The following is a 13,886-nucleotide window of genomic DNA, read 5'->3' on the forward strand; positions in this document are numbered from 1 at the left end:
TGTCGACCTAGTTACTGTCGACCTAGAGACCGGATCCCGTGGCTCCTCAACCCTGTAGGTGGTATTATTTGCATAGCTGTGTCAAGAAAATGTGAAGATACTGAAGGTGAAGGAAGGGACGGTGTGGGAGCACTTACTCTAGTGTGTTTTTAATTATAATTTAACAAACTGGATCCACACAAAAGGAGCAGAGCCAGAATAAGGAAGGGGCATTAGGAGCGGTATCCCAGGGCCCAACATATTAGGACCCCCCACACACTGCTGTGTCAATTGGAAAAGTCCTCCAGCTCTTGATTAAAAGTGGCCGTGGAGGAGCTCCTCCATCTATAGTGAGTCTCGTGGGAAAGGGAGCTAAAATCCTGGGAGACACTGGCCCAATCTGCAGGTGCTGCGCAAACAGGCAGTTCATGCTGCGTCGTGTGAGTTTACCACCTGCCAATCAGGTCTTGTTCTGCACCAGCCAATTTGCGAGAGACGCTTCTGATGCGCGCCCCCATCTGACCCGGAACGGAAGAGCTGTGTTGGTGCAGGACGAGACCCTGGGCACCGAGGTGAAGATGCCAGTTGCCATGATGGCGGAAAACCCTGTGTCCTTCCAGCGGCTTTTAGAGCAGAGTGAGGAGCAAGAGCTGGAGGTGGGGAATGTCCGATGCATGGTGAGAGTGGCCTGACTGCGCTGCGCGCATGTGCCCCTGCGCTGTCACCCGGGCTCTCTGTGTGTGTTTTTTAATAGTACACAGGGAGGGGGAGGGGGTTGTTAGGGGTGCTCCGAGTTTTCCATCTCTTTTACTTTGTTGCCCCGGGCCCCCCACCAGCCTTAATCCAGCCCTGAAAAGGACAAGATCCAGCTAACCAGTTATCACAGGCCTCCCTGAAGTGGACAGTCTGTATCACCACTGGAACTCTTCCTGACCTCTTTGAGACCCCTGGAATGGCAACTTTTTAAACCTTAGCAGTCTCAGTATGGTAACTGATCTGCTCCCGAAAGCTGAAACACCTGACCCATCTCTGCATATTGCTCCCACACAGCTTACCTAGCAAATGGGAAATTAGGGTAGCAATCTCTCCTCCTGGGACTTTAAGCGTGGTGCTTGGCTGTGACATCATTACCAAGCACCACACTTCTAATGAAACACTGACCTAGAGGTGCTACAGCAAGCAGCCTTACATATATGAAGCTGATGGTTTCTTCTCATTTCAGTCGGAGTCTGTCACTCCATGTGAGGGCGCCATAGGGGCATCAAAGCACTAAGGGGTATATTTATTAAAAGTCAATTTAGGTCGATGTTGCTCGATTTTTCGTCGATGGTGGGTCGATTTTTTGATCGATTCTGTGTTTCAGGGTCTACAGTAAATCACACATTTACTAACAGATGTTTCTTGACATCCTTTTAAAAAAGAAAGTCAAAAATCATCTGTTAGTTTATTTAGGGGTATATTTACTAAAAAATCGATCTGGGTCAGTGTTTGGCTGATGTATGTCAGGGTCTAAATCCCATATTTACTAACAGATGATTTTTTACATTTTTCTTTAAATTATGTCAAAAATCATGTGTTAGTAAATGTGGGATTTAGTCTGAAACACAAAATTGATCCAAAATCAACCAAAATAGACTCTTAGTAAATATACCCCTACATGTGTAACACTATGTCACTCAATCAACATCTATCCAGGGCCCTCATTCCGAGTTGATCGGTCGCAAGGCGAATTTAGCAGAGTTACACACGCTAAGCCGCCGCCTACTGGGAGTGAATCTTAGCTTCTTAAAATTGCGACCGATGTATTCGCAATATTGCGATTACTAACTACTTAGCAGTTTCAGAGTAGCTCCAGACTTACTCTGCCTGTGCGATCATTTCAGTGCTTGTCGTTCCTGGTTGACGTCACAAACACACCCAGCGTTCGCCCAGGCACTCCCACCGTTTCCCCGGCCACTCCTGCGTTTTTTCCGGAAACGGTAGCGTTTTCAGCCACACGCCCCTGAAACGCCGTGTTTCCGCCCAGTAACACCCATTTCCTGTCAATCACATTACGATCGCCGGAGCGAAGAAAAAGCCGTGAGTAAAAATACTATCTTCATAGTAAAGTTACTTGGCGCAGTCGCAGTGCGAACATTGCGCATGCGTACTAAGCGGATTTTCACTGCGATGCGATGAAAAATACCGAGCGAACAACTCGGAATGAGGGCCCATATTTCTCTCTCTCTCTCTCTCTCTCTATATATATATATATATATATATATCTAGATATCTAGCTATACACATACATACATATAAATACATGTGACCGACCGGGATTTACATTTAGATCTTTAGTTTCACCTCATACCTTTCACTTTCAAGTACTATGCTGACTCGGGCCGTAAGGCTCTTCACTGTGCAGCTGCTCATGCCTGTGGCTTCCACACTGAAAACACACAGAGGAGAGTGTCTCTCCTCCCTCCTCCAACTCCCAGCATTTGGTGTGCGTTGGCCCTTATTAGAGAGATGACTGCAGCGGCGGCGCTGATGACTCGAAAGGTGATGATTAAGCTCATCACCCTTCACTAAACAGATAACAACACCGCTGCTGCTCCCTCACCTCCCTCCATCACCCCAGGCAATACTTGTCATGGTCAGCGGCACAGCTGCATTACAATAAATCATATCACTCACTATAATGCAGCTGGCTGTGGGACACTTCATGGCGGTGAGCATCAGTGCAATATACCGCCGCTAGTTCCACCACTGGCTCTGCATACCATTTGCAAGTTTCCTCCCCAGCAGGTCTGCTGTATTGAGTATAGGGGGCTAATGCCATCTGAAGATGGTTGTAGATAACGCAACCAAGCTCAAACAGCTAAAGCTGGATACACATGCCACAATGAGGCAGATGTATTAACCCGAAAAGGTATAAAGAAGTGATAAAGCAGTAATATGCGCAAGGTGATAACGCACCAGCCAATCATTACGGATTTGAAAAATGACCGTAATGGCTGGTGTGTTATCATCTTGCACTTATCACCGCTTTATCCCTTCTCCAGGCTTAATACATCTGGCCCAATGTATGTACCCAGCGACATGGGACCCGATGCCAGCTTTTATGGAGCGATGGCGGCGGCCATGGTGCATTTGGCAGCATGGCCCTAGCTAGCGTCATCAGCAACATAGTGGGTACACACAAGACGATGCACCCGATATGTCGGTCCGATCAGCCAGATTGGACAACATATTGTCTAGTGTGTACCCAGCTTAAGCTTTTCAGAGCTTGTTACATACCGTCCCCATAGAAAACTATGACGATGGCTCCTGTTACACTGTAGTGATACCTGATGGGGATGGATCACACACGTTTCCAGATAAAACAAGCCTGCATGGGAGGCAATCAAAATACCGCCAGTTGGGATCCCGGCGGTCACAAAGCAGACGCCAGAATCCCGACAGGCGGCGAAATGTCGCAGCCGGAATCCCGGCGACACAGGTACGAAACCCATAGAGGGAGAATATAACATTCCTAGCGCTCGCCCTGCTGCGGGCATACTGGCGGACAGGATCCCACTGTCGGGATCATGACAGCAGGGAGAACTCAGCGTTTTTTTTTTTTTTTAAATCAGTGCTGCCCCTGATGAATGGCACATATATATGTAACTCCCCCCCCCCCCCGCCCCCTTGTTCGTGAGGGGACATATTTGCACCATAAATCACACTACACACATTACACACATATATAGAGGTCACTACTGGGCGTGATTCAATAGATCTACATAAAAAAGGTCTACAGTTAATAGGTCCACCCCAAATGGTTGACATGTTCAAAAAGGATAGACAGGGTCAAAAGATCGACATGGAAATGGTAGACGCTAACAAGGTCAAGGCAGGTTTTTTTTGTGATTGTGTGTTTTTTTTTCCCTTTTACCCTACTAAAAACCACGTCCCCTCTCCACGCTTCTGGCAAGGTTACTATTCCCATTCATAGTCCACGTCGATGGTAAAGTATGAAAAAATGGAAAAAATTAAAGATGAAAAAAAAAAAAACAGCATGTGTCGACCATATGTGTGTCAACCATTGTCACATCGGCCTTTTGAACCTGTCGATCTAATGCATGCTGACCATTTTGGGACGACCTGTTAACTGTCAATCTTTATAATGTCGACCTATCATTCAGATACCGTCACTACTAGGGTGCGAACCGTCTGCACTAATCAGTCACTGTTCTGTCTCTGTCGTGTGTGTGCCTCATTGCTGCAGCAGCCTGCTCTATAGGTAAATTAAATTAGTAAATGATTTGCAATGCATTATTAAATGCAACTAAGCACTCACCTGGGTATGAACTTGAGTTGAACACTGAAGGAAGACTGAGCCTGAATGAAACCAGTCTTCGGTAGCAGTTCCATGTGGTTCCTAAGTTCTTTGCAGACCTCAAACTTTAAACGAAGAGCGGTTGTTGCTCTGCAACAGAGAAAGGATGTCAGTAAACGCTCAGTGCTGAGGGTAAGTAATGCAGGGCATAATTCAGATGTGGTTGGATGTGCTATCACTGAGTCTTCCTTGGAAGTGATAGTGCTGTGAATTAATGTAGAAGGAGGCGTCTATTACAAGCAAACGTCTCCAGCTGCATCCTAGAACGCTGCATGGGATCACCGACTCAGCAATGGGCGGCTTGCGGCACACATAATCCACGCAAGCCGTCAGTCACAGAGGCCATGAAATCTCTGTGCAACCACGAAGATACTGGCCTCTTCCCTCCCCCTCCGTTTAAAGAAACAGAGGCCGACGCCACCTTCTCCTCACCCCCAATTGGCATCAGACTGTCAATCAATGACTGCGTCCTGGGTCGCAGGACCCGTTCTCACATGTAAAGAACAGGTCCTGCGCATGCACAAAGTACCAGGTCCGGCGCAGTTCACATTTCCATCCACATCTGAACGAAGCCCACAGTTATAAGTCTCTACTAAATCCTACTCAATTCAATAATGTTAAAACATTTCAAGGACATGCATTTACACGCAGAGAGCTGTACAGTTATTGCCGTGTATATGAAAAGCTTGTTACCTACAAACAGCATAGGCCGAAATAATGTAGGGTGAACTATAAAAGAGCTCCCTTTCTGCTGACAGACAATGGAAGAAATTCACTCAGGCACTCTACTTTAAACTTAACCTATCACCCCATTACACTGCACTTTCTCTTGCCAAATAAATATACTACAAACCCCTAATCTGCCACCACTAGCCAATATCCTCTCCACCACCATCTGTCCCCTCTTCCAAAAAGGTCTTATTAATCTTACTTTAAAGGCAAAAGACACTATATGTAGCATCCTCACCCACTTCCCACCACCCACCCTCTCCTCTCCTCTACTCAAAACGCCACCCTCAATTACTTCTGTTCTGTCACTAGACCGTCACTCTCCTTACCTCCACCTCTCACTCAATCGGTCCCCTTATCCCAACTTCTTCACTATCTTTCCCATTATGCTTGCCTACATCTATCTCACCTCTTGAACTGGTCTTTCTCAACACCATAAATATGCTCTCATCTTACTGTACCTCATGCCATAAAATCAAATATTGTTCCTACCTCCATTTCCTCTTGCAGTCTAGATTCTACCTTCTGTTGCTCCAACAGTCTGCCCTGCACCATTCTTTTAGATTGCTAGCTCACACAAACACGGCCTTTCACTGCCATGTCTCGCCCTCATTGTCAACCCTGCATGTACCTATTCTGTTTTATGATACAATTTTAAGTGAGTGTTATTGTGTTAATATGGAACGTGTACTTGTTGCGTGCTACTTGTTATTATTATACCTGAGCACCTCATACTTGCATCTGAATCATGTCTTGTTATTTTAATTTCTACTCATGCATTTGTATGCCAACTGTCCAATGCTGTGGAATATATGGAGTCACACAAATAAGTGATGACGAAGCAATGAGCTCATTACGAACCAATAACATCACTGAGCTGCTTCCTAACCATAATTTAAAAAGGCAAAATATTCATAAGGCCCCGGTTGATTAAAAGGTTGCATTTGCCTGTCTATTGGTTCAGCTCACAAAACAGCTGCATTAATGTGTATAGAGAACAGTTGCTCAGTATGTATAATATGACAAATGTAATTGAGTTCTTTCATTGTGCATGTTTTTGGAACGTTTACAGTTTATGTGGTATATTATTTTCCTCAACGGGTTTAAAGCATTATGCTGCTGCTGCCTCTTCAGACAAACTGTGCAAAATGTAAATATGGAAAAAAATGTAAGGATATTGTTTAGTAAAACATTCTGTCTCTTCAACTTTCTCTTTCGCCAATTTAGATGAAGATGTTTATAGGTGGTATTAACCTTATATCCCCAAATATGAAAGTCAAGAAGGAGCTTTATGCATAATACAATAGTAACAACGCAGTGTTAGTCATTTAAAACCTTAGTGTAATCACCTAAATTGCTGCAGCGTACTTTATATTTTGTGCACGTCTTTCCTAGTGCACAACATAAAATAACACATGCTGAGTTGAACGCAAGTCGCCTGTAACTGCTCTCTCACTTTGTGCATGGAACTAAAGGCCTAATTCAGCATGGGTTGTCCCCTGCCTTCACAGTCATAATGTTTTGGGTCGCAGCAGCTGCATGTGATGTCACGCAGCCACAATGGCCGCCCCGCAAACGGCCCATGCACGCCTGCATTGTCCGGACCGCACCCCCAAACGTGTTCCCACAAAACATGGCATCAATGCCCCGTCACCCTTTCCCCACCCTCCGTCAGGACTTAGACCGCATTCGCAGTTCAAGACCTTGCATATGAGTGCACCAACATGCGCTCATGCGCACGTGCTGAAATTGCCTAATAGCAATTTCAGCACAATTGCTAACCATGCTGAATCGGCCCTAAAGGCAGGTTTTTCCAATAAGCAAAGTTCTAAGCATGGCCATAGCAAGGCGATAATATCTCGAGACCAGGAAGAAGCTGAGCGCACCAAGGACACGTCAGACAGCTCTCCAGCGGTTCATTAGGTTGCAATGGTGCCGACCTCACAAACCTTGTTATGGACCTGGTGGCCAGACCATCCCAATCCGTGTACTTGGATTGATAGCCTTTATTATCAGTACACACTTGCACCAGTCCTATCCCTGTTAGTAATGACCCATCTGAAAACAGATATAATAACATGTACGCACAACTCTGCAAAGAAAGCTATTTTGTTGACATGCCCTCTCTGAACTTAACCTAACTGCAAATGCCCCTTTTATCTTATACCCCTTTCAAACCGCACAAATAACCCGTCGGCGTGCGGTGTGAAAGGGGCATTGCCGAAATCGTGGGTCGCCTGACCCGGCAATTCAACCCGGGTATAAAGCAGTGTTATACCCGGGTTGAATATCGGGTCAGTGGCTGCGTAAATGGGCTCCCGGGTCGACGCGACCCAGGACCCGTTTACTAGATAGGGAGAAGCGGCGTGGAGATGAGCTCATCTCCCAGCGCCGCCTCCACCTCCGCCCCCCCGCTGCTATGGCAACCCTCCCGGCTTATTGCTGGGTCGGGGAAGCCAGCAGCAGCTGCCAATGCCGGATCCCATCCGGGAAGTACCCACTTCCAATTCCCGGGTGGGATCCGGCATTGGCAGTGTGAAAGAGGTATTAGTTACACCCATTCAGTTGCAAGTGGAGATGCATACGAGTGGTGTAATTATGTTTGCTTAGTTCTAGAGCATGTGCAGTGCAAGACTTGCATGGTATTTCCACAAAACCGACATCTGCTCTCAATTATTATACCTTGGACTGTCAGTAGGGATATGGTTGGAGAAAAAAAAACAACTCAGTAGGTGAGCTTTACAAGTGACTTACTGGCACCACGAATATATGAAAACCTTTATAACAATTTTTTTTTTTTTACATATTTATACTTCATAAGCACAAAGGGAAAATAAAAAATAAAATGCTATAGTTACTTTGAGCAGGTAGAGTCTGTGTGTACTAATAGAAAGTATAAGAAAAAAAATCAGTTGTAGAAAATAGGATTTTAATACCTACTGGTAAATCCTTTTCTCTTAGTCCGTAGAGGATTCTAGGGATGCTTCAAGAACCATGGGGTATAGACGGGATCCGCAGGAGACATGGGCACTTTAAGACTTTGAAAGGGGTGTGAACTGGCTCCTCCCTCTATGCCCCTCCTCCAGACACCAGTTATAGGAACTGTGCCCAGGGAGACGGACATTTCGAGGAAAGGATTTATTGTTAACTAAGGTGGGACATATACCAGCTCACACCTCAAACACGCCGACATTTCGAGGAAAGGATTTATTGTTAACTAAGGTGGGACATATACCAGCTCACACCTCAAACACGCCGTACAACATGGCATTTAACAGAAAACCAGTCAACGGCATGAACAACGTTAGCAACAGGCTGACCATAACGTAACACAACCCGTGTGTAAACATAACTAATAACTGCAAATAGAGTCCGCACTGGGACGGGCGCCCAGCATCCTCTACGGACTAAGAGAAAAGGATTTACTGGTAGGTATTAAAATCCTATTTTCTCATACGTCCTAGAGGATGCTGGGGACGCTTAAAGAACCATGGGGTTTATACCAAAGCTCTAGAACGGGCGGGGGAGTGCGGATGACTCTGCAGCACCGATTGACCAAACATGAGGTCCTCATCAGCCAAGGTATCAAACTTTTAAAATTTCGCAAAAGTGTTTGAACCCGACCAAGTAGCTGCTCGACAGAGTTGTAATGCCGAGACTCCGCGGGCAGCCGCCCAGGATGAGCCCACTTTCTTGGTAGAGTGGGCCTTCACTGATTTCGGTAAAGGCAATCCAGCCGTAGAATGAGCATGCTGAATCGTATTGCAGATCCAGCGCGCAATAGTCTGCTTTGAAGCAGGCGTTCCAATCTTGTTGGCAGCATACAGGATAAACAGAGCTTCCGTTTTCCTAAGTGGAGCCGTTCTGACGACATAAATCTTCAAGGCCCTGACAACATCGATAGATTTTGACTCCTCGAAGGCGTCAGTAGCCACTGGTACCACAATAGGCTGGTTCATGTGGAACGATGAAACCACCTTCGGCAGAAATTGTTGACGAGTCCTCAACTCTGCTCTATCCTCATGGAAGATTAAATAAGGACTCTTGTGAGACAAAGCCGGTAACTCAGACACCTGCCTTGCGGATGCTAAGGCCAATAGCATGACCACTTTCCAAGTGAGAAATTTCAACTCCACTTTCTGTAAAGGTTCAAACCAATGTGATTGAAGAAAATGCAACACCACGTTAAGATCCCAAGGTGCCACTGGGGGCACAAATGGAGGTTGGATGTGCAAAACTCCTTTCACGAAAGTCTGAACTTCTGGAAAGGAGGCCAATTGTTTCTGAAAGAAAACCGATAAGGCCGAAATTTTTACTTTAATTGATCCACACCTGCTTGCAGAAAATGTTGAAAACGCCCTAGCTGAAATTCTTCCGTAGGAGCCTTCTTGGATTCACACCAAGACACATATTTTCTCCAAATATGGTGATAATGTTTAGATGTTACTCCTTTTCTGGTCTGAAGAAGTGTGGGAGTAACTTCACTGGGAATACCCTTTCGGGCTAGGATCCGGCACTCAAACGCCAGGCCGTCAAACTTAGCCGCGGTTAGTCGTGGTACACGCACGGACCCTGCTGTAACAGATCCTCTCGTAGAGGAAGAGGCCAGGGATCTCTTATGAGTAATTCCTGAAGACCTGAATACCAAGCCCTTCTTGGCCAGTCCGGAGCAATGAGGATCACCTGAACCTTTGTTCTTCTTATGATCTTTAGCACCTTTGGAATGAGTGGCAGCGGAGGAAACACGTACACCGACTGAAACACCCATGGTGTTACCAGCGCGTCCACCGCTATTGCTTGAGGGCCCCTCAACCTGGAACAATATCTCTGAAGTTTCTTGTTGAGGCGAGACACCATCCTGTCTATTTGAGGAATTCCCCAAATACTCGTCACTTCTGTGAAAACCTCTTGATGAAGACCCCACTCTCCTGGATGGAGATCGTGTCTGCTGAGGAAGTCTGCTTCCCAGTTGTCCACTCCTGGAATGAGGATCACTGACAGAGCGCTTGTATGTCTTTCCACCCAGCGGGGAACTTTTGTGGCCTCTGCCATTGCCGCCCTGCTCTTTGTTCCGCCCTGGCGGTTTATGTGCGCTACTGCTGTTATATTGTCCGATTGTATTAGGACGGGCCGGTTGCGAAGAAGATGTTCCACTTGAAGAAGGCCGTTGTAAATGGCCCTTAACTCCAGAACGTTTATGTGTAGACAAACTTCCTGGCTTGACCATTTTCCGTGGAAGGTTTCCCCCTGTGTGACTGCTCCCCAGCCTCGGAGACTCGCATCCGTGGTTACTAGGATACAGTCCTAGATCGCGAACCTGCGTCCCTCTAGTAGGTGAGAGCTATGCAGCCACCACAGGAGTGAGATTCTGGTCTTGGAGGATAGGATTATTTTCCGGTGAATATGCAGATGGGATCCGGACCACTTGTCCAACAGGTCCCACTGAAACACCCTGGCATGGAATCTGCCAAATTGAATGGCCTCGTAGGCCGCCACCATCTTCCCCAGAAACCGAATGCATTGATGAATTGATACTCTCGCTGGTTTCAGAATTTGTTTGACCAAACTCTGAATTTCCAGAGCCTTCTCTTCTGGAAGAAAAACTCTCTGTAATTCCGTGTCCAGAATCATTCCCAAAAACAACAGCCGCTTCGTCGGATTCAACTGTGACTTCGGCAGGTTTAGGAGCCAACCATGTTGTTGCAGAACTGTCAGGGAGAGCGCAATGTTCTGCTCCAGCTTGTCTTTGGATCTCGCCTTTACGAGGAGATCGTCCAGGTAAGGGATAATTGTGACTCCTTGCCTGCGAAGGAGAACCATCATTTCCGCCATTACCTTGGTGAAAATCCTCGGGGCCGTGGATAGACCAAACGGCAGCGTCTGAAATTGGTAATGACAATCCTGAGTAGCAAACCGCAGGTAAGCCTGATGCGGAGGATATATGGGGATGTGTTAGTAGGCATCCTTTATGTCGACCGACACCATGAAATCCCCTTCCTCGAGATTGGAGATCACTGCTCGGAGAGATTCCATCTTGAATTTGAATTTTCTTAGGTAAATATTGAGGGATTTTAGGTTCAGAATTGTTCTGACCGAGCCGTCCGGCTTCGGGACCACAAACAGGCTTGAATAAAAGCCTTCTCCCTGTTGTGACGGGGGAACCCTGACAATGACTTGATTCCGACACAACTTTTGTATTGCATCGCTTACTACCTCCCTGTTCGGAAGAGAAGCTGGTAACGCTGATTTGAAAAAACGTCGAGGGGGTAAGTCTTGAAACTCCAGTTTGTACACCTGGGACACTATTTCTAGAATCCACGGGTCTAGGGCCGAACGAGCCCAGAAATGACTGAAAAGCTTGAGACGTGCCCCCTCCGGTGCGGACTCCCACAGAGGAGCCCCAGCGTCATGCGGTGGATTTGGCAGAAGCCGGGAAGGACTTCTGCTCCTGAGAACCTGCCACGGCCGGAGATCTTTTACCTTTTCCTCTTCCTCTATTAGCAAGGAAGGAATAACCTCGGCCATTTTTGTATTTATTTGGTCGAAAGGACTGCATCTGCAAGTGGTGAGCTTTCTTTTGTTGTGGAGGAACATAAGGCAAAAATGACGACTTACCCGCGGTAGCCGTAGATACCAACTCCGCGAGACCTTCACCAAACAACACACCACCTATATACGGTAGAGTCTCCATAGCTGTCTTAGAGTCAGCATCAGCATTCCATTGATGAATCCACAATGCTCTCCTAGCTGAGACTGCCATGGCATTTGCCCTTGATCCCAAAAGGCCAATATCTCTCGACGCTTCCTTTAGGTAGGCTGCAGCGTCCCTGATATAACCTAGCGTTAAAAGGATGGTATCCCTATCCAGGGTATCTATATCAGATGACAAGTTATCTGCCCACTTTTCGATAGCACTACTCACCCACACAGATGCAATAGCTGGTCTGAGTAGTGTACCTGTGGTGACGTAAATGGATTTTAGCGTATTTTCCTGTCTACGATCCGCAGGATCCTTAAGGGCTGCCGTGTCAGGAGATTGTAAAGCCACCTTTTTAGACAACCGTGACAGCGTCTTGTCTACAAAGGGAGGTGACTCCCACTTCTCTCTATCCCCAGAGGGTAACGGATACGCCATTTGAATCCTTTTGGGAATCAGAAACTTTCTGTCAGGATTTTTCCACATTTTTTCAAAAAGGGCATTCAGTTTATGAGAGGGAGTAAACGTTACCTCAGGTTTCTTTCCCTTAAACATACAGACTCTAGTATCAGGAACAGCAGGGTCCTCGGTGATATGCAACACGTCTTTTATTGCCACAATCATGTACTGAATGCTCTTTGCCAATTTTGGGTCTAATCTGGTATCACTATAGTCGACACTGGAGTCAGTGTCCGTGTCGGTATCTGTGTCTGCTAACTGAGCAAACGAACGTTTATGTGACCCCGAGGGGGTCTGGACTTGTGATAACACATCCTCCACAGATTTTTTCCATACCTGGTTCTGAGACTCAGATTTATCTCATCTCTTATTAATAAGAGCCACATTAGCATTCAAAGCATTCAACACATTTACCCAGTCAGGAGTTGGCGGTGCCGACAGAGTCACTCCCACAGCCGTTTCTGCCCCCAACACAGTCTCCTCCTGGGAAGAGCACTCCGCCTCAGACATGCCGACACACCTGTACCGACACCCACAGACACACTGGGCCAAAAGGGGGACAGACCCACAGTAAAGCCTGTCAGAGAAACACAGAGGGAGTTTGCCAGCTCACAACCCAGCGCCTGTCCTGGTTCTGAAACCTTAATATATAATGCCTCAGACCCTGCAGTGCTTTATAATCACTTAATTTAGCACCAAATTTGCTGTGTCCCCCTGTTTTGCACCCTGTTACTTGTATATAGCAGTGGTGAGGAAGGACCAGCGTCTCTGCAGCTCTGGAGAGAAAATGGCGCTGACGAGAGCTGTGAGGGCTTCTTGACGCGCTTCAGCCCGCTCTTTTTTAAAACAAATAATGCTGGCGGGGGTACGAATTTAGTGCCAAGGCACTTCAATTTCACTCTGCCAGCCTGAAAAGAGGTTTCTAATGCTGACCAGGGCACCCCCCCCCCGCCCTGCACCCTGCAGTGCCGCTGTGTATGGGAGCATGGCGCGCAGCGTGATCGCTGTGCGGTACCTCAGAAGCCGTCACTGAAGTCTTCTATCTTCTTCTACTCACCTGTCTTCTGACTTCTGGCTCTGCAAGGGGGGTGACGGCTCTGGGAGCGTACCTAGTGTTCCAAACCCTCAGGAGCTAATGGTGTCCTGTAGCCAAGAAGCAGAGCCTTTAAACTCCCTAGAAGTAGGTCTGACTTCTCTCCCCTAAGTCCCACGATGCAGGGAGACCGTTGACAGCAGCCTCTCTGAAAATAAAAAACCTAACATAAAGTCTTTTCCGAGAAACTCAGTAGAGCTCCTCAGTTGTGCATCCAGTCTGCCTGGGCACAGATTCTAAACTGGAGTCTGGAGGAGGGGCATAGAGGGAGGAGCCAGTTCACACCCCTTTCAAAGTCTTAAAGTGCCCATGACTCCTGCGGATTCCGTCTATACCCCATGGTTCTTGAAGCGTCCCCAGCATCCTCTAGGATGTATGAGAAATAGGCCAAATTTAGAATTAAACAACATTTTCAAAACTGTCCGAGGGAATATTTTCTCCAGTGGAATTTGCCCTTAATGGTTCCATTCTGTGTTACAACATATCACTTTTTGGGCACATTTATGAGTAACTCCTGAGTATTCCCAGAGTTCTCCAAAATCTGCTGTGTTCCCACCGTTTCCATGGGG

The 13,886-nt window shown here is 46.8% G+C and overlaps 1 protein-coding gene across 1 annotated transcript in view; it reads right to left on the reverse strand.

The window, feature by feature from the left end:
* The window catches only part of CFAP74 (cilia and flagella associated protein 74), a 741,155-nt gene that overhangs the window by 253,345 nt on the left and 473,924 nt on the right, over positions 1-13,886 (reverse strand). The window contains exon 22 of the mRNA XM_063943052.1: positions 4,301-4,429. Coding sequence (XP_063799122.1) covers positions 4,301-4,429 — 129 coding nt within the window. The remainder of the gene's footprint in view (positions 1-4,300; positions 4,430-13,886) is intronic.

Source organism: Pseudophryne corroboree, chromosome 10 (assembly GCF_028390025.1).
Source record: "Pseudophryne corroboree isolate aPseCor3 chromosome 10, aPseCor3.hap2, whole genome shotgun sequence".
Lineage (NCBI taxonomy): Eukaryota > Metazoa > Chordata > Amphibia > Anura > Myobatrachidae > Pseudophryne > Pseudophryne corroboree.